This window comes from Megalobrama amblycephala, linkage group LG11, assembly GCF_018812025.1.
Source record: "Megalobrama amblycephala isolate DHTTF-2021 linkage group LG11, ASM1881202v1, whole genome shotgun sequence".
NCBI classification, from domain to species: domain Eukaryota; kingdom Metazoa; phylum Chordata; class Actinopteri; order Cypriniformes; family Xenocyprididae; genus Megalobrama; species Megalobrama amblycephala.
Genome location: NC_063054.1, coordinates 16,711,413 through 16,732,719, shown reverse-complemented (window position 1 = coordinate 16,732,719; position 21,307 = coordinate 16,711,413). Strand labels below are relative to the sequence as shown.

The 21,307-nt window shown below is 35.9% G+C and overlaps 2 protein-coding genes across 5 annotated transcripts in view; one reads left to right on the top strand and one right to left on the bottom strand.

Moving 5' to 3' along the window:
* The window catches only part of mboat2b (membrane bound O-acyltransferase domain containing 2b), a 34,019-nt gene extending 20,125 nt beyond the window's left edge, over positions 1-13,894 (bottom strand). The window contains exons 1-2 of one of the 2 annotated variants that reach the window (XM_048206368.1): positions 13,309-13,891; positions 1,236-1,776 (exon numbers count right to left, since the gene is read on the bottom strand). Coding sequence is in view for 1 of the 2 variants with exons in the window: in XM_048206367.1 (XP_048062324.1) it covers positions 13,309-13,392 (84 nt within the window). In the remaining variant the exon portion in view is untranslated. Of the gene's footprint in view, positions 1-1,235; positions 1,777-13,308 lie in introns of both variants that reach the window. The other variant, XM_048206367.1, reaches the window with a different exon arrangement.
* A 480-nt stretch (positions 13,895-14,374) lies between these two features.
* Positions 14,375-20,929, top strand: e2f6 (E2F transcription factor 6). 3 transcript variants are annotated; one of them, XM_048206365.1, is made up of 8 exons: positions 14,375-14,791; positions 17,015-17,154; positions 17,243-17,304; positions 17,413-17,614; positions 17,798-17,953; positions 18,049-18,163; positions 18,413-18,587; positions 19,995-20,929. In XM_048206365.1, exons 1-8 carry the CDS (start codon positions 14,486-14,488, stop codon positions 20,390-20,392), a joined length of 1,554 nt encoding a protein of 517 aa, XP_048062322.1. In that variant the 5' UTR covers positions 14,375-14,485; the 3' UTR covers positions 20,393-20,929. The 3 variants fall into 3 exon arrangements, with proteins under 3 accessions (XP_048062322.1, XP_048062321.1, XP_048062323.1); XM_048206364.1 differs by lacking the exon at positions 14,375-14,791 and adding an exon at positions 15,115-15,638; XM_048206366.1 differs by lacking the exon at positions 14,375-14,791 and adding an exon at positions 15,127-15,638 and having other exon boundaries at positions 20,473-20,929.
* Positions 20,930-21,307: the final 378 nt, after the last annotated feature.

Genomic DNA, 21,307 nt, shown 5'->3' with positions numbered 1-21,307 from the left:
CAATACAGATTATAAAGCATGCTCTCATAAGAGCTTTATGTAAAGGACAGCCGAGGAGAGATGAGAGGGGCTCAAGCAAACATTTTTATAGAAGAACATTAAAAAGGCTCATTCACAAGCTCTCCTTAACAGCCGGTTGTAAATGAAAGCGGCAGGGAAAAAAACTGGAAAAACAAACCAAGTTACTTAACTCGACAGGCCCTTTAGGCAACAATCTAAAGCAGATGAATTTTTAAACTTTTGACTTTTTGACATGATTCAGCATTACAAAACCTACTCTTAAGCCCATTTCTGCATAATTATTGCTTTATCATTTTGCCAGATAAAAGGACTTTTAGTGAAACTATTAAAATTGAATTCAATCATAAAAGCTAAGGAGAAATTTTCTGTGCTAAAACATAAAGGAATTTATTTCAACTTCTTTGTGATTTCTTATAAGAAGAAGAACTATATTTTTTGTCAATGTCAAATCAACATTTTGTGAATTTAGGTATGATAAATCTATAATATAAAGTATATGGATAATAGGGGTGTAACGATACCATCATGTCACAAATCGATACATATCATGATATAATATTATTGCGACACTCCAAGACATGGTAAAAGGTTACAAAAAATAACTTAAATTAAAATGCTAAATTTGGTATTACATTGGGTGGTGGAAATAAATAGGCTTGGTGTTGGAAACCCAAAGCACAGGACAATGGTGACACACAGAATAAAAATATTCATGATTCTGAAGCTGAAAACACAATTGTTTGCGATGAATATGTTTGTTATATGCCACTTTTTACTGTTAACATAAGACATTTGGCATTATCAGGACCCTCAAATATTCCTCCTATTGCATTATTATACATTATAATCAACATTATACTGTATATAGTAGTTTAATGTAGTACTGACACTAAAACTCTATAAACTTTATTCTCATTCAGTAATTTTCATTTTGGGTGAACTATACACAATAGAGATTGATACTATCCATGATACATATTGTTGCATTTTTGTATTGCGATATATTGTGAAACGATATATTGTTACACCCCTAATGGATAACTAATTTTGAGATCTGCTAAAGAAAAAAAGAATGAATGCAAAATATATATTATAGACTATAAAAAAAATGCTTTCTCATTTGACCTCTTTAATATTGTTGCTCTTGGCTTGAAATTATGGTGAAATATGGCAGAATATTCAAGTGACATGAGGAACTCAAATAACCTGCTCACCTCCATCAAAAACTCCATGTTGACGTGTTGCTGTTATGAGGCAAGCTGGCCAGAAAAGTTGGACCTTTCTTTCTTTCTTTCTGTCTCTCACTATCTTCTTTAATTAATGATCCTTGATGCGTCTCATTACATTCCTAGTCTCCTTTATGTCCAGGTTACCTGGTGCCTTGTCTCTTGTGTCAGTGCAGAGGAACCTGAGCAGAGGTCCCCATCACCCCAGAGCTACATCAGAGAATTTGCCAAACCAACAGATTCTGATAAGCAGCAGATAAATCTGATTTCTTTCTGTACATGTGACTCAGAAGCAAGACGACTGTTCTTGGGCTTGGCTGGAAATATCCCGAAGATTCATCAAGTTCAGCTGATGCGGAGAAAGCGAAAAAAGGCCTTCTCACTTCATCAGGTGGTGAATGTCACCGCTGAGATGCTAAATGGACCCTTCTGTAATCTTCTATAGTGGTGAACTGAAACTACAACAATATTTTTGCAATCCCATTTGCCTCAATAGCAAGAGAAAAAAAAAAAATCCACAATAGCGTTTCTATGAAAGAGGAAAAAAAATGCATATCGTGATTGATTACATTGGTAAGAAGAGAGAAACATGTCAATCCCATTACTGTCAATCTCTCAGCTGCTGGATTTGAAACACTCGCACAGCAGAGTTGACTATTTTTCTGTAATTTACAAGGTAATATAACAAAGTAATAAAATGAATATAACAAAAAATAAAATGAAAATATAAAAAAAAGCTTAACTGTGGAAATGCATCATCGCAATGTGTGAAAAAGGTCCATTGTCAGAACAAATCAAATGGACTGATTACAGAGAAAGAATAAAGAATAAGATCAAAAGTTCTTGGTGACATCAGCCATAAAGTCATTTCCGTGTTCATTGTTTTACTATTTTAATGTGAACATTGAAAAAAAACATGCATCGAAGAAGAATGAAATAAGTCCAGAGGGATGTAGTGATGAAGTAAATAGGGTCAATATTAATTTTATGCTGAAATCACACAAACAATGTTGCACTACAAAAAAAAAGACAAAAAATATCTGTCAGCAAAAACAAAGCAGCAAATGTTATATAAAATTACTGTGCATACAAGTTATAAAGAGAACCCATAAAATGTCAGTGGTTTTGTAATAAAGAAGTGCAGGACGGCAAGGCCAGGCCTAAATATTCCTCCCTGCTCTGCCTTGTAAAATTAGAGTTTAGAAAAACAGGACAGTGGGTACCTGACTGTGTGCTTGTAACACTAGCTGCGTTTACATGGACCCTAATAATCCGTTTCTAATTGTTCTAGTAGCACAGCCAGAATAAGAAAAGTCACATGTAACCACGTCATTCGGAATGAATTGGCTAAATCCGATTGAAATTTCATTCAGATTGTACTAAAGTGGTGGTTTAAACCTTTTCATTTTGTTCGATAAGACATGTAAACTTGATAGGATTAAAAAGCGAAACTGGAAAGTTCTGCGCATGTGCAATGACATAGAAATGGCGCTAATAGCGTATTACGCACGGAATAAGCTGTTGTTGTTGAATATAGTGTCATAAATGACTGTCGTGTCATTCTAAAATTCCCATCCCACTTATTGTCTGTGAAGTTGCGCAGGAAACTGTCGTTCCAGCAGTCCTTGTTTTGGACTCTCATCCACAGATGCCTTGTTTTGGTTGCGGGAAGGGGCGTTTCTGTCAGGACCACTATCGTCAATTATAATTGATAAATTGCCTAGAGTTTGTATTGGTGGTATGGTTCTGTTTTAGGCAAGAAGTCCCTGCGCATCCATGAAGTCTAGCATAGATAAGAGCAGGGAGAGCAGCAATTACCCTTAGGGTAAACAGAACAGAACCAACATATGCAGATATCATTAATGTCAATAATTTAACATGTACACATATTTCAAGAATTAGTCTGATTCAGGGGAATTATAAGGCCAATCCTGACTGAAGAGAGGAGGAGCTGGGGATGGAGGAGGGTCATTAGCTCCAAAGAAATGCGATAGCTGCTGATAATACTGAGGAGCTTATATACGGTTGCCGTGATAGGCGTCGTATTCCTATAGGTAGACATGAGACACCTGGGAGTCAGCTGATGCAAGCTTGACTGACGAGACGTGACCTGCCAGAAATGACGCTAACGCTTGATTTTTACTGACAAATATAATCAGCATGGCACAAAGCTTCATGTGTTCATCGTCTCCTAATCAGGCCCCGAAATAGATAAACATTAACCCCCAGTTTCACAGATGAGGTTTAAGCTAGTCCCAGACTAAAATGCATGTTTGAGCTGTTTTAACTGAAAGCAACTTTTACTGACATATCTTAAAATATGTCACTGCCATTGTTTTGTTTTAAGATGCACAACAGTAATGTTTTTTTCTATTGTACTTTTAGAAAAGATACTTAAATATCCTAAATGAACTAAGGCCTAATTCTGGCTTAGGCTAAGCCCTGTCTGTGAAACCTGTCTGCTTTTTAAAACAAAGAAAAGAAGCAATGGCAGGATGATGGCTAGTATGCGCCAACAGCGGGAAACTCTGTATATTCGTGCAGTGTGCGGATGTCAAAAGATCAAAGCTGATGTTAAAGGTGCTAAAGAGGATCTTTTCGTCGACTGAAAAACTAAAGACTGTTAGTGAGTTTTTGTGTTCGAGGGAACACCTCCCAAAACTCATGCACGAGTATTGGAACACAAGTGTTTACCACCGGCATTCGCTGTGTCGTGTTAGTGGATTCATTATGTCGGACTCACCGCAGGTAACTCATAGTCTGCAGTTGTTACTCCTGTCTCCTGACAAAAACATTGCATGCGGCGCCTGTGGAGTGTGGAAAGTTACTGGAGTGCGCAGCCGCGCACGTCTCTCACAAGGAACGTCATGGCAGTGATTGACAAGCCAGAGGGCCAATCGTTTACGCGATGATCACGTAAACGATTGGCTGATGTTTATAAGGCCCTACCTCGTGCACAGATGATGTAGATTAATATTATGCCTTTCAGTGCACCTAATAAATAGTCTTTTATCAGTAAGTAAAGACAGTTTCAAGTAATATTGCAAAAATGTATAAAACAAAACATCCTCTTTAGCACCTTTAAGCTTGGGACGTATAAACGCGCACATTAATCTGATCACTTTATTTAGCATCCATGTAAACACTGTGTTCATCAATGATTTCATAGGGTATATGTCGAACATCACATGGCCAAACCGGAAAACTGGTCTCATTGCATCCGCTTGTCAGGTGAAAGTGTTAACAGCAGTATGAACTGACGGCATATCTATGGACTTTTAAGGTATAGGTGTTTTATTCTATTAAATGTCTAAACGTTAGTGTGAAGAAGAAAAATTAAAAAAGCTTTTAGATATCAATCAGCATATGCAAGGGACATTAGTTATGCTCATCTTTGCTCCCTCCTTTTAAGTTATCTTGAATAAAACAGATAAAAAGCACATACAAAAGACCTAAACCAGAAGCGATCTGTTTTACAGAATACGGAAGTTAAATTGTGCATAACCCCTATTCCGATTAAAACAAAAAGTGTAAATGTAAGCGTAGCTAGTGTTACAGTTTCACGGTAGGACACAGGATGCTACATTTAACTTCACGCACCGTGACGTATTTATGTGTTCTATGTTATATGTCCTGTATGATGAGAAAAAACATGCAGAAAGCAATGTTGATTATGATAATGAATAATTAATGCTTCAATTAAGACCATTTATGCCTTAGTTTGGGTGCATCTGTTTGGCGTACCAATAACGAACAACGAAAGTACATGGGAAATACGTTTAAAAACAATCACTATATTGCAGTTCCATTTGGCGTCACTAGAGGTGCAGAAATGACACACTTCAGCTTTAAGTGCATCGGCTTTTTGTGGCAATCCTTGAGAAGCCTGTTGCTAGGACACGGTCCTCCTAAAAATAAAAGAGGACACTGAGGTACAGAATGAAAGCTGCCCGCTTCAGTCATCAGTCTTTTCAGCTGTCAAAAGCCACACGCTTGGGATGATTGATTTGCTTTCTACTCAAGCACTTCTATGGAGATCAAAGCAAATATCCTTTTTCATATCTCTTGCAGTTAGATGCAACTGAAACCCAATTATATACATTTTTTTTATTCTGCATGGACACTTTGGGCAGAATAATGCGATATAAAGCAAGAATATTTTCCCTCTTGAAACTTTTTCTCAAACCAGGTCCATATCCACGAAGGTCCGTCATAACATCTCTAAGCAAGAACCTGTGGCAGGGTGAGCTCTACAACACTTAACCCATTAATCTCCCTAATCAAACGCCTGACCTTGGATATGGCATTGGAATTACATGGCAAACAGTTAGCCAATGATTAAATCGCTCTTGAGCACTAAGTGCTCCCTCCAAACAGTGCATTAGATACTCAATTATTTATTGGTGCTGCTAATGCACATGCTGTACTCATGCTCCTGTCAACTGAGCAGGTAAGGATAACCATTACATAATACAAGTCCTTGAAGCTATGGTGAAATCTGGAGGAGATGGACCATTCCAATAAGAGCTTCTAAAACAATGCGTCATGCATATGAGGGTCGAATGAGGTTTTGTCTTTAGTATACAAAGGCAAAAGTTGGTTAATTCATCTTAGAAATGGACTGGAATTGGAGTGAAATGGATATCACTTATCCTTGCTTGCACTTAGCATCAGTTATAGATCAGATGATCTTATTATTACATTTAGCTGGATTCTGCAGAGCTCTCCATGAGAGGATTGGCCACAAAAACTTTCAGAGAAATACATTTCATGAAACAGCATTTTACAAAATACTTCAATACTCCTCGCTTTGATATAAAATGTTATTTTATAGCCATTTTTATCAACTGCAAAAGGCTTAAACATTAAAAGACTAAAAGATAGGTAAGCACGATATTATCAGTATGACGTCATTCTTGAAGTGAACTTTTGCATGATTAGATTTACGGCTTGGATTGCAGCCTTGAACTTGTGAATTTGAGTACAGAAAGACATATCTGGTGTGCGATACCCGTCAACAGCCTCTACTCTCTAGTGCAGCACTACAAACCACGCCCCTACTAATTACGCCCCCTACCTCAATTCACGTCCCTTACAATGAAATAGCCATCCGGGATGTCACCAGAGCCCCTCCCTCTGGAATTGCTGATGTCATCACTAGTACTGCTCTTTTTCTACTTCAATTTCCTCGCTTTTTGAGGGGGGCGCTGTTGTTACACTAATAAAATGAAAAGTACAACACAAAACAAATACCATTAAGTTACTTCTGTTTCTGAATAAATAAAGAAATAATTTAAGTCACGCCACCCGCACCTCATGTGTTGACGACTCCATTGCCGTGTAGATCATCTACAAATGTTAAATTCAAAAATAAAATATTTAGGTTACAACTGCATTTGTCTGGAAAAATTAACAGCAGTGATTGATTTATTATTGTTATTTTTAAAGCTTTCAATGTACTCCTGACTTTATTAACATTTATCAAGCTCTAACAAGTAACCTTTTAGAAAGGAGACCTCAGAACTCTGAAACCGGAATGGAAAAAAAAATACAGTATTTACTCAATACGAACTCAAATAAAAAAAATTATTCATTTATAATTCTTGCAAAAGGAGAGACTTGGAGTTGTTTCCAAACAAAGGGAAATATTGGTATTGGCATCAGCCAAAATGAATCGAAAATTATCGGCATATCAGATATAGGCAAAAATACAATATCTTGCCTCCCTACTAGGGTTGGGTCACAATGGTTGACTAGTCATTCAACAAATCAATAAAATACACAATGATAAATGTTTAAAAATTAACTTTAAATGAGCAACTAAATAATGGCAAAGATAATCTAAATGCAAAAGTAGGCAGAAATGGCCTTGCACAATTAAATATTTAAAATTGACTGATACAGATAAATTAATTTAAAAATCTGTAATACTGACTCATAACATGTGACTCTCTATAAAAGAAAATACACTATAAAAAACATGTTCCATTCTGTTGTGCGTTCATGAATGCAAGAATGGATCATATGTAAATTTTTGTAGCTTTTTGCACATGCCTAAAAAAATACCTTTTCTCTATACATATTATTTGGATTGAAAGTTTTTGACTTTCTTTTAAAAAGTATTTGAAGTGTTTTTTAGTGTCTCTTGCATTTCTCAGGCCAACCTTTGGTTGCACACATAATTCTTGGATGGCCCTTGTTTGTTATGTAATCCAGAAAATAGCAATGTGGCAATGTGAGGATTTGTTTTCCTCTAGTACATGAGTGAAAATGCTGAGTAGCAGGGTAAACCGCAGTCTCTAAAAAACACTTTCACACTAGGATTCTTATGCCCAGGAGACTTGCTAAATTAATCTGCATCTTCTTGTGAGAGACTCGGCCTACAGGGAGCCCATTGCTCCATATTACTCAATGAAGAAAAATGATCAAGCGTTTTCCAAATCAAGAGAGCACCATGCCAATTTAAGATCCAAAGAAACACATGACTCACTGAACAGCCTAAACATCACGAATGAGTTTGAGATTATAATGTTTCCTCAACAACATGTAAATAACAAATGAAATCTGCCTCTAAATCAGCTCACTGATTTAAATCAATTATTGGATCTGCATTGTTTCCATCAGGACACCCATGGGAATAATGTTCTCTACTTGAGTAATTAGCAAAGAGCACTGAGGCCTCTTCCTGTGGGACACCAAAAGATTGTCTCTTCTCCTACAGACACAGTAATGCTCAGAAAGCGTCATGTCAGGGCTCAGACTTTCAAAAGTTCAAAATCAAATACAACTCAAGACTACCAGTTTTACTTAAGTTGTTACTTGCTATAGATCCATGTGTTGAGCAAATGCTCTGAGACGAGTGCTTCATATGATTTATTAGGGCAAGCCCTGATCTCAATCAAACAGTCGAAGGCACCACAGATCCGGTAGTGCACAACAGCTGACTACTGAATTTAGAGGCCCACACAACAATACACACAGGTGTCTTTTGCATTAATGAGGCATAAGGGTCTTTGTTAATCAAAAGCCAGGTATTGTGGCAATGCCGGCTAAGAATACCGCCCTTCCACTTCACCCGTCCATTCAGCTCAAGAAACCAAAACCTCTCACAGTCAAATGGTTAAGCAGAGCATAAAATGTTAACATGCAACTTCTCGATTCATTAAGGTATCAGCAATCTATCCTTGATTCTTGATCACTGAATACACCAGAGGGGCATCAATATGGAAATTTTGGCTGATACCAATATTATTTTTTTTTGCCATGGCAGATAATCAATAAATGGCATACAATTGCGGTTAAAATAAATCACACTAAAAATAAAATCAATAGTTTTAAATGACACAATTGAACTGATCATTGAATACACCAGGGATGCACTGAATGATATGGAAATTTTGGATGATACCAATAATTATTTTGATATTATGATTGATAATCAATATCAGCAGATAAAAAAACTATACACAATTGGTTTTAAAAAAAAAAACACACACACACAAAAATAAAAGCTATAATTGAATTGGTCATGATGCACCAATATGGAAATGTTGGCGGATATGATACCGATATAATATTTTGAAGCTGATAACCAATATATTAGATGATATTAGATATCAATCTACATTTTGTGACAAAACAAAACAGCAAATGATCATCTTAAAGCTCCAGATTTCCACGTTTCAAATCACGCCAAACATCAAGTGGAAAATGGCATAATTTTAAAACCGATTTCAATGTAGGCCAACTTTCTTTAATAAAAGGTTTCTTTTAGTTTTCTTTTATAAATGTGGAATATAAATTTAAAAAAATAAAGAAACTGACCAAAAAAAAAAAAAATCAAAAGGTGGGATGAATGAAATAATGTGGGTCCTAATAAATTAGCTTAAATATTTTTTTCTTACCAGACTTATAAGACTAGCAATCATTAACCTAAGTCAACAATCATTAAGTCACATATATCAACTGATATAGATATGACCGCTGATATACTGTGCAATTATAGAATACACTTCCTATTATTACATAAAAAAATAATAAAAATGTAAAAATTAAAAAAAAAAAAAAAAAAAAAAAAAAAAAAATCCCAAACGCTTCCTCTGGCATTGGTCAAACAAAGATTCAGTCCTAGTTGAGTCAATAGTAATAATAATAATAATAATAATAAAAATAATTAGACATAAAATGGTGAATTCTGAAGCCAAAGATCACAAAATTCTGAGGAATTGTTTTTTGACTTTGAGCTTTTGACCCATTATCCATGGCTGTGAAATGGCATGTTCTGCATGCGAACATTAAAAGCACTGATGCTGGTGATCTGCTGTGAACTGACAACGACACTGATGAAATGCACTGTCATTTGATGAATGCAGCTAATGTGTACAGATCAGAATTAACAAGACATCCTGTTGCAGAGGGAATGAGAAAAATGTCTGATCCCAACCAACCACAAACTGCACAAGAGGCAAAAGGCATTAGAGACTTTCTCTCTTTTAGGCCCAAGTGTAACAGGAGTCCAGTGTCTGGCAGTGGTGGAGCAATGCTAGCCGATTACTGCTCACATTACAGTCTGTTCTCGCTTCAGAGTTATTCTCCATCAACAGGACACCTTAGAGGAGTTAACTTTTCAACGAAACCTACATCTAAAGTGTCTGTATATAAAACATACACTACCATTCAAAAAGTTTAGGGTCAGGATGATTTTTAAAAAGAAATACTACTTTTATTCAACAAGATGCATTAAACTCTTTTTAAAAAAAAAAGTGGCGGTAAAGATATTTATGTTACGAATATTTGATATTTCAAATTCTGTTATTTTAAACTTCTATTAATCAAAAAATCCTAAGAAAGATACAAAAATATTTTTCCACAAAAATATTAAACAGCACAACTGTTTTCAACATTGATGATAAGAAGAAATGTGTCTTGAGCACCAAATTAGCATATTAGTATTATTTCTAAAGGATCATATGACATATGACAAAAAGCTGCAGAAAATTAGTTAGCCTTTAATACGTTATTGCTTTTATAAAACGGTTACCACACAATACAAATATTAAAGCCAAAAATATGTAACAATGCAACTTTCATGAAGTAAACTCTTACTAAAAGCCTTCCTTCCGCTGGAAAAAATAGTCCCTGACCATGAACAGCAACAGAAGTTACATTATTACGCCATTAGATGGCAGCAAAGACTGTCTTTATGAGTGTGTCAGTCAGTAGCGAAGACTTTTACATTGAAGAGACTGAATTGTTGTGAACACGGAACAAGACGCAACTGACAAATGCTTTCACTAGCGCTGTCAGTCACGGGAAAACCCCTTAACTGTTAAAAGGACAGGATAAAACATCGGACATTTAAACAGATTTTTTATTATGAACATAGGACTGACCTGAAGGAAAATGCTATATCTGAATGCAGGTAATAAACTCGCTCACTCGATCTCTTTCTCACAGTACTCTTCTACATAATACAGTAACCTTCAATGAACAATATCAATTGATAAAAGAACAGTTTACAATGCTAAGAGTGGTTGCTAAGGGTGTTGTGTAGTGATACACAGAACCATTGGGTGAAGCGGTCATAGCCGTGTTTTATCGTGAATAAAACACAGCTATTGACCAATCAGAATCAAGGACAGGAACTAAGTGTTTTATAAAGTAACTGATATCACAATATTGTGGTTTTTACTGCATTGATCAAATAAATGATCAATGGTGAGCAACATTTAAAAACATTTAAAAAATCTCACCAACCTCAAACTTTTGAACTGTTGTGTATGCCTTTTGTTTGCAATAAAAATAAGAGCACAGACAATGCCACCTCTTCAAATGTCATTACTAAGGTCCATCTGTCTGTACTAACTCAATATAGCAGCTTACATACAGAAATCAAATTATGCAATGTAATAAATCACTACTCTTGCCCATTTTGGGGTTTGGTTTCATGGTTTCACAAAATCAGTGTCTGAACCATCCACACAACCACCACTTTAAAAATGTGAAGGACATTTTTTTTACTAAGTTAGATATTACATAAAACTATGCCCATGTCCCTACTTCAATAAAATCAATGGGATTTGTTTTCAATTATGTGAAAATAATTTACTCACGGCTGAAATGCTTTTTTTCTTCTTTTTTTTCTTTTTTTAAAAAAAAGCCCCTTTAACATCTATCAATTACTGCTGTCATATATTTTAGTGAGAAAGGTAATCAGCACCATCAGCATCTATTTTCATAATATGACATGCCCTCCATAACAAGCCTCTGTCCTTGACCTTTGGTTTCTTTGGCATCCACCGGTACAATTTACAAATCCATAAAGGTATACCATTTTAGGTTTAAATGCTTGTAACGTAGGCCTAATAGATTGCCCTGTCTATCATGATAACAAATATTTAATTCATTTTAAATGATTTAATTTATCAATGCATTTATCAATGAATGTCTAACACTGTTAAAATTGCTTCAATATTTCCTGGGAGAAAAATACATGACAATGCAATGTGATTTCAATAAAGCTATTCTAGTTTATCAGGATGTTAGAGAACAAAGGTTCAAAACACGCCATTTACCAAGCAGCCATTCTCTGTGGTACATGCAGTGCCAGAGCGGTTTACAAATCTAGTGAGATGTCTAATTAGACAGGATTTTGGGATGGCCAAAAATCCTATCTATATAGGTAGCTCACTAGAAAATGAGCAGCATCCCATATATACATATTTAATGGTCTGTTATGGTCTTAACCATTTTAATCACAAAACACTGGTCAGGAAATAAGAAATATTGCACTAATACTGTAGATAAAGTAACTTCCCCTTTGTTTTCTTTAAATGTTTATTCCATGTGGGTAAACTTGCAGACAGATTTTTACAGGAAGAAGAGTCATTGTTGTTCCACTCGATGTTAATGGCTTCAAACAGTTAATGAGTAGTAGAAAATGTCTCCTAGTTCGTTGGAGTTTAATGTGAGACCAAATATTCCCTATAGGGTTCAAATCTGGACTCTGTCCAGGCCTAAACATGAGCCTGATGGACTTGTTCTCAAGCCACTTCTTGATTGTCTTTGCAATTTGGGCAGGAGCATTGTCTTGGTGAAAAATAACGTCTGATCATTCCTATTTAGATAACTTTTCATTTGTGGGAAGCAAGCCATTCTGCAATATCCTCCTGTACTCCAAAGCATTAAATGACTTTTCACATTGACAAAGCTCACCAAAAAGGCTCCCTACACAAAGGCACCTATTCCTCCATGCTTCACTTTAGTAGAGATGCATTTATCATTATATTTCTCAGCAGATTTTCTAAGAAACTGCTCTGGAGCATCACCATGCAACTCATGTTTTATTGTGATTCATCAGTCCGACTCCACAAACAACTTCCTAAATTCTGCCAAAAACTTAATTCTGTCTTTGATTTTTTTTCTGAAATATCTAATTGCCTGAACAATAGTTTGTGGTTAAGACAATTAAAACCTTACTGTTTAGCCATTTTGGGCTTGGCCCATTTTTTGGCTAGGAATGTGTGTGTGTGTGTTATATACATTATTATATATATATATATATATATATATATATATATATATATATATATATATATATATATATATATATATATATAAAACAGATGATTACCACAAAAAACACACATTTTTAAAATAATTGCCTTGGGTAGCACGACATCATGACGTTTCCAAAAAGTGCCTGATAAATGACTAGCTTTTTTTCTCCCCTGAAATATGCCTACATTAATCTAGGTTGTATATGAATTAAAATCCACATTTGCAAATCCTCGAGTAGTTCATCATCCATTTCATCACGCAAATGACACATTTCATGAGCAAACCATCAACTCTATCCAACGGAAATATGCGATTGCTCAGGCAGACGTCATGAATTTCGAGAGGAAATATAAAAAATGCAACGTTTTCATTGTCCTTACCAAATGTTTTCGTGCACAGCCTGTAAAGGATTTGTAGAAGGACCTGGATGCCAATGAAAGCTGTACTGAGGGTTTTGTGCCTCCAGTACTCATTTCATAAAATAGAAATAACAGTAATGTACCTGATCTAACGGAAGGTTGGTTATCTCGCTTATTGGCTGTAGTAAGCTGGATCCGGTGCAGGCTGATATCGTCTCAGTAGCCATGTTTCGCTATTGTATTAGTTCTGTGCGGTTCTCTATGACAGTGCCAGCCCAGTTCGCCCTGATTCAATCCCACACACATCCACATCCACCTCTGGAGAGACTGTTGCTGCTTGCTGCTGTCCACTGCTGGTAAAAAACGGCAGTACAACACCCCACAGTAAAGGGATTTACAAATCATACTACTGCGAAGGCTAAGCTCATGAATATTAATTACGTAACGTAAAGCTCGGCCGAACTGATTGGCTGAAAAGCAGACGCTGGTAAGAGGCAGAGCCATGTCTCTATTGAGGCTCTGGGGTGCCAGGCTTTAGTGATGGGAAGTACGACCGACTCATTTCCGCGAAACTTTAGAACAGATCCTTTTTGATTAACTTTGTTGTTGTTGTTTGTTTGTTTGTTTGTTTAGTTTTAATAAACGGTTCATAAACGATTCATCATCTGGTCCGATCTTTTCCCGGCGGTCTTACATGCTGCAACACGTTCAAATATAAAATCTGTTATTGTGTTTTCTTTTTCTAACGTTACTATTATTTATTTATTTATGTATAATGACATTAATTTATTTATTTGCATTTACAATGCGTATTTATATATTATGTTTTAAAATAATAAAGTGATATTTATTAAAACAAACTCTTCTTCCATTACGTGTTATTTGCAACATTTCTGCTATTTGGTTAGAATGTAAACGGTTCAATGAGTCGGTGACTGAACCTCTAGTACCGATTCAGTTCGATTCTTCCACCACATAGACCTACATGTTTTTAATGAATGCTCATGCATATGAAAAACTAGCACACACCTATCATATACCCGTACATCTTCGTGAACTTTGTAAAAATGAAAGAAAAAAATGCAGACAATGCAGACGTAAAAAAGGATGCACAATACAATGTAGGCTATTTTACTTCTCCAATTCACTAGATGTCACTAGGTGTGATTAGCTAATAGAGGGAGCACCAGAAGCAGAAATCAAACCATTTGATTGGTCAGACGTGATCACGTGACATCGTGTTTGCTTTTCAGGTCGTGATGTGTGTAAACATTGCACGTTGCACGTTGCACTGATTTAATCTGACAGCTTGTTGCGACGATGGTGAAGTGTGCAGTACAAGGATGCATAAACCACAGTGATCTCAGACCGGGAGAGCAATCGAGTCGTCCGCGCAAGAGATTTTTCAGGTTCCCTAAAGACAAGGCCCGAGTGAAAGTGTGGCTGGCCGCTTTACGGGAGACTGAGCGCGAAATCACAGATCATCATCAGATATGCGAGGATCATTTCCTGAGCCATCACATCACGCCGAACGGCATCAGTCCGGACGCGATTCCTATTATGCCCCCATTAGAAGGACCGATCTGCGGGTGGAGCTCGTGTGATGAGCAGGACCCAGCTGAGGAGGTGAGAAGGGTGCAGTCCTCTGACAACCAACTATTTATTTATAACAAAGTCATTCAGCTTTTTTTTTTAAATATAAAGCAAATGTATTCACATTACAACGTGTTGTTACATTAAATGAAACAAAGTAAAAAAAAATAATTTTTTTATCCTGACTGAATAATAATAAAAAAAAAATTAAACTTACTTAAAATGTATTAAGACTTGTATGGCTTAATATAACATAAATAATGTATCTTACTGTAGTAGAAAACCCATTAAAGAAAAACGTTATTTAAAAATCATATGGGGGGCGCCATTATTTTGCATTCTGCGTCGATGACGTCAAATGGTTGCGCTACTGGCGTAACCCGATGCTATTTTTACCGCAGCACAGCTCGGAAAATAAAATACCGATACGATGCCACATTGTGCGGCTATTGGTTGTAATTTTCAGTCGAAGGGCAACAAGAGAAGCGATATAAGTCTTCACTCCTTTCCTAGCGATAAGAAGAGGAGAAAAGAATGGGAAGATGCCTGTGGACGAATAAACCTTCCTAAAGACCCGCGTCTTTGTTCTCTCCACTTTAGCCCTGATGCCTTTGAGTCTTTTAGTAGACCACAGCTACTGAGAGAGCTTACAGGTGGCGGTGGATATAAGCGTAGGCTTAAACCAAATGCCATACCAACGATTTTTCCCCACAAGGACTCAAAATTGAGTGAAATCCGCGCTGAGAAACAGCAGAGACAAGAAACGCTGGCAGGATGTAAACAACATGCAGACGCTTGCCATGAAGCCACAGCCACTGAAGGGGAAAGTTCAAGCTTATTCGAGGAGGAGTCTGACGATTCGTCAGTTTCACTGCAGTCAGTAAGTGTACAGCTTTCTCCAGTTATGAGTGATGCAGCAACGCAGACGGATGTTGTTGCCATTCGACTGAAAATAACAACCAAAAGCCGCACAATGTGTTGTGTTACGGTAAAAAATAGCGCCAGTGGCTTACCGAGTGCAACCGTTTGACGTCATCGACGCTAAAAGCACTGCGCACCTAAAAATAAATATGTATAAAACGATGTCGATTTTTTTTAAAATAACATAATTCTTTCATGGCTTTTCTACTACATATTTCTGCAAGAGACATAATTTACGTTATATTAAAGGGTTAGTTCACCCAAAAAATGAAAGTAATGTAATTTATTACTCACCCTCATGCCGTTCCACACCCGTAGGCCTTCGTTCAACTTTGGACCACAAATTAAGATATTTTTGTTGAAATCCGATGGCTCAGTGAGGCCTCCATAGCCAGCAATGACATTTCCTCTCTCAAGATCCATAAAAGTACTAAAAACATATTTAAATCACTTCATGTGAGTACAGTGGTTCAATACTAATATTTATAAAGCGACGAGAATATTTTTGGTGTGCCAAAAAAATAAATAAATAACGACTTTATAAAGTAGTGATGGTCGATTTCAAAACACTGCTTCAGGAAGCTTCAGAGCCTTATGATTCAGCGTGTCGAATCAGCGGTTCGGAGAGCCAAAGTCACTTGATTTCAGCAGTTTGGCGGTTTGACACGCGATCCGAATCATGATTCGACACAAAAGATTCATAAAGCTCCGAAGCTTCCTGAAGCAGTTGAAATCGGCCATCACTAAATAAGTCGTTATTTTGTTTTTTTGGCGCACCAAAAATATTCTCGTCGCTTTATAATATTAATATTGAACCACTGTACTCGCATGAACTGATTTAAATATGTTTTTAGTATCTTTATGGATCTTGGGAGAGGAAGTGTCATTGCTCCTTATGCAGGCCTCACTGAGCCATTGGATTTCAACAAAAATATCTTAATTTGTGTTCTGAAGATTAACGAAGGTCTTACGGTTGTGGAACGACATGAGGGTGAGTAATAAATGACAGAATTTTCATTTTTGGGTGAACTAACCCTTTAAGCCATACAAGTCTTAATACCCGGGGTTCCCTTTAAAGCTTAAATCTTATTAACCATCTGAGCTCCATAATGATTCTATATTTTCCACAGGTTACAACTGTAACCAGTAATAAAATGAATGAAATAAAAAAGCCATTAAACATAAATAAAGAAGTAGAAATAAAATTGCCTCTTGTTTAACTGAGCTATTGATTAAAATGGATGTGTTCACTGCTCACTTAGCTGGAACAATTTTGGTATTAATTGAGTAACACTGCAGTGTCCAGTGTTATTAACCTTAATTTTGTCTTAAAAGAGTGGAGGTGGTGCAGATGATGATTTTTATGATGAAGACTTTGAGGATGACGAAGAAGATGATGATGAAGACCACAGTCGTGCACATGATGGTTCACATAGCATGAATAGTCAAGCCCAAGGACAGTTTCTCACTGGAAGGTAAGACTAGATTCAATAACAACTAGAGAAAGGACTGGAACAGTATTTATTCTTTTGCCCATTCATTATATCATGTGCTTTCTTTCAGTTTAACTAGCAATCCCAACATTTACAACATGAATCAAGAAAAACATGTATCCAACGCACAAGGTACGTTCTGTTTTTAATTCATTCACTTTATGATTCTGCACAGAACTTGAATATATTTTGACTAAAGTTAAAAAAAGCTTCCCTGAATAGTCCTATTTTTCACTCCAGTCCAGAATCGCTCTGACGTCGCTCTTGGACATCTGACCAAACGCTTCATGCAGCTACTTCACTCAGCTCCGAATGGAGTCCTTGATCTCAACGAGGTTACACGAAAACTGGGCACACGAAAGAGGCGGGTGTATGACATCACCAATGTGCTAACTGGTATCCAGTTAATCAAAAAGACGTCCAAAAACAAGATCCAGTGGATGTAAGTTTAGACCAAACATTATTTCCACAATTTCACATTTATTTCCACATTTTGGCATTAGATAAACAAGGCTTTATAGTTTACAAAAACAAAATCTATCAGATGAAATGCTTTAGTTGGAACCAAGGTTTAGTCATCTTAATACATCAGTATGCGATTCACGCATCTGTCTTTGCGTCTAAGGAATCCAGCACCAGCCAGCAGCTTTGAGAAACAGTGGAGCCCCAAGACAAAAGCTGACCTACTTAATCTGAAGTCAACTGAGGAGGCCCTTGACTGGCTCATCAAAGACTGTGCCCAACAACTCTTTGCCCTGACTGACCTCAAAGACAATGCTGAATATCCTCTCATATTTCAGACAATCTGTGATATTATTTGTCTTACAATCATTATAGTACTTCTTTCAGTTGTTATGGTCTTAACAGCAGTTGTACCTCAGCTTATGTGACATACGAGGACATCTGTAAGATCGATGTTTTCAAGGACCAGACTATAATAGCCATCAGGGCCCCTGAAGAGACCAAACTAGAAGTGCCCACTCCCACTGAAGTAAGCTGGAAGGCTTTAAGCCTTTTAGGAATCTTAATAAAATGTATATATATATATATATATATATATATATATATATATATATATATATATATATATATATATATATATATATATAGTTTTCTTGTATCGTGAAATAAGATGTTGGTCATATTGCCCACACCTAATTTGAATAATGATTAAAGGACACTCATCCAATAACTGGAGGTGATTTGTGTTATATGAACTTATGTTTATGTCCTGCTCTAGGAATCTATCCAGATCCACTTGAAGGGCTGCCGGGGTCCCATCCATATACTCACCTGTGAGACTGAGGGCCCGAGTGATGCTGTGGATCCAGCTAACACAGAATCGCAGCTTGTCAAACCAGCCTACTTTCTAACGCTAGAAGAGAGCCGGATACACACACAACCACTTATATCAGGTTAGCTGTATGGTCTTGTTTTGCACGCTTAGATGCCTTTCTGTTCAAAAGTTTGGGGTCAGTAAGAGTTTTTTTTTTTTTTAAATGTGACAGTAAAGGCATTTATAATGTTACAAAAGATTTCTATTTCAAATTAATGCTGTTGTTCAAAGAATCCTGAAAAAAATGTCATGGTTTCCACAAAATTATTAAGCAGCACACTTTTTTTCAACATTGATATTAATAAAAAAATCAATAAAAGCATATCAGAATGATTTCTGAAGGATCATGTGACACTGAAGACTGAAAATTCAGCTTTGCCTTCACAGGAATAAATTACATTTCAAAATATATTAAAATACAAAACTGTTGTTTTAAACTGTAATAATATGTCACAGTATTTTTTTACTGTATTTTTTTAAAAGAAATTAATAGTTTAAATTGTAATGACATTTCACAATATTATTGTTTTTACTGTATTTTTGATCAAATAAATGCAGTCTTGGTGAGCATAAGAGATTTCTTGAATTATGCAATAGACTCTATGCACAGGACATAGTCCTATGATTTATTATTGAAGTATACAGCTATACTGTGTATACACACACACCGAGAGAGCCGTTCAAAAGTTTGGGATTGGTAAGATTTATAATGTTTTTAAAGTAAGTCTCTTCTGCTCATTTGGCTGCATTTATTTGATTAAAAATACAGCAAAACAGTAATATTATTACAATTTAAATAACTGTTTAACTTTGATGGCAAAGCTGAATTTTCAGCATCATTACTCCAGTCTTCAGTGTCAAATAGTCTTCAGAAATCATTCTAATATGATGATTTTCTGCTCAAGAAACATTTCTTATTATCAATTTTGAAAACAGTTGTGTACTTTTTTTTTTTATTATTATTCTTTGACGAATAGAAAGTTCAAAAGAACAGCATTTATCTGAACTAGAAAGCTTTTGTAACCCTATACACTACCATACAAAGGTTTGGGGTCAGTAAAGTTTTTTTTTTTTTTTTTTTTTTTTTTTTTTTATAAAGAAATTAATACTTTTATTCAGAAAGGATGCATTAAATTGATCAAAAGTGACAGTAAATAGTCTTAACACAACTGTTTTCAACATTGATAATAATCAGAAATGTTTCTTGAGCACCAAATCAGCATATTAGAATGATTTCTGAAGGATCATGTGACACTGAAGACTGGAGTAATGATGTTGAAAATTCAGCTTTGCCATCACAGGAATAAATTACATTTTAAAATATAAAACAGTGATTTTAAATTTTAATAATTTCACAATTTTTTTAATCAAATAAATTCAGCCTTGGTGAGCAGAAGAGACTTTAAACATTAAAAATCTTACTGATCCCAAACTTTTGAATGGCAGTGTGTGTATGTGTATATATATGAATAATATCTCATTGTAGTAAAGGCCTCCAGAAAGTTTAAATATCAACGGCGGGAAGACAGTCATATGGCCGAACATTGTTGTGTCCCGTTGTGTTCGGCTTCCTCAAAGTACAACTCTGTGCTGAGCTTTCACACATTTCCTGTGGATGAAGAAAGACGGAAAACGTGGATACGCAACATTCGCCGTGAGAATCTTAGCTTCACTTCCCATACAAGGGTCTGCAGTCGCCATTTCAAGAGCGACGATGTGAAAGAGCCATCGACTCCTAAAGGGCGCCGTTTGCTGAAGAAAGATGCTGTACCCACCTTATTCCAGTGGAATAACTACTCCACTTCAGAACCACTGCAGAAGAGAGAGGTTTCCACTCCAGCGGATGAGGATCCTGCACCCGTCGACCTCTTGGAACATGATTAGCTATTGCATTTAATCAGGCTGCAGACTGATTGACTGAAAACTTTTTCTTTTTCTTTTTTTTCTTTTTTCTTTTTTTACAGATGTTTCAAGTACTGTAGCAGCTGTACAGAGTGCATAAGGACAACAAAGAAGAGCCTTTGCTTCTATCCCATTATAACAGACTATGTTGGCCTTTTTGGAGAGACCACTGTGCATATATTCACTCTCCTGGGGTTTAAGACATCTATTGTGAAGACTTTTGTTTTGTAAATATATTGATGAGTATTTTGAACATTTGAAAGTATTTTTTCTATAAGCGTTATGAGGAAACTTGAAGGTTGTCTTTTGAAAATGGTAAATTGTTTGTTGGACCATCTGATAATGCTGTAAATTAATAAAATCTTGGATGGATTTTGGACCCTTTGTTTCAGTATGGCAAGATATCCTTGTTTATAGAGAAAAGGAGGTTTGTAAATTTACACTGTACTAAATTTGCACAGCGTCCTTGAGCTCTGGAAAGGCGCTATATAAATAAACTTATTAGACTATGGTTCAAAAGTTTGGGGTCAGGTCAATTTTTTTTTTTTTAAGAAATAAATAGTTTTATACAGCAAGGACACATTAAATTGATCAAAAGTGACAATTAAGGCATTTATAATGGTACAAAAGATTTCTATTTCAAAAAATAGTTTTTTTGAACTGTTCATTAAAGAATCCTGAAAAAAAAATCACAGTTTCTACAAATATATTAAAAAGCTAATAAACTGATTTCAACATTGATAATAATGAGAACTATTTATTGAGCACAAAATCAGCATATTAGAATGATTTCTGATGGATCATGGGACACTGAAGACTGGAGTAATGCCTGCTGAAAATTCAGCTTTGCCATCACAGGAATAAATTACATTTTAAAATATATTAAAGTAGAAAATG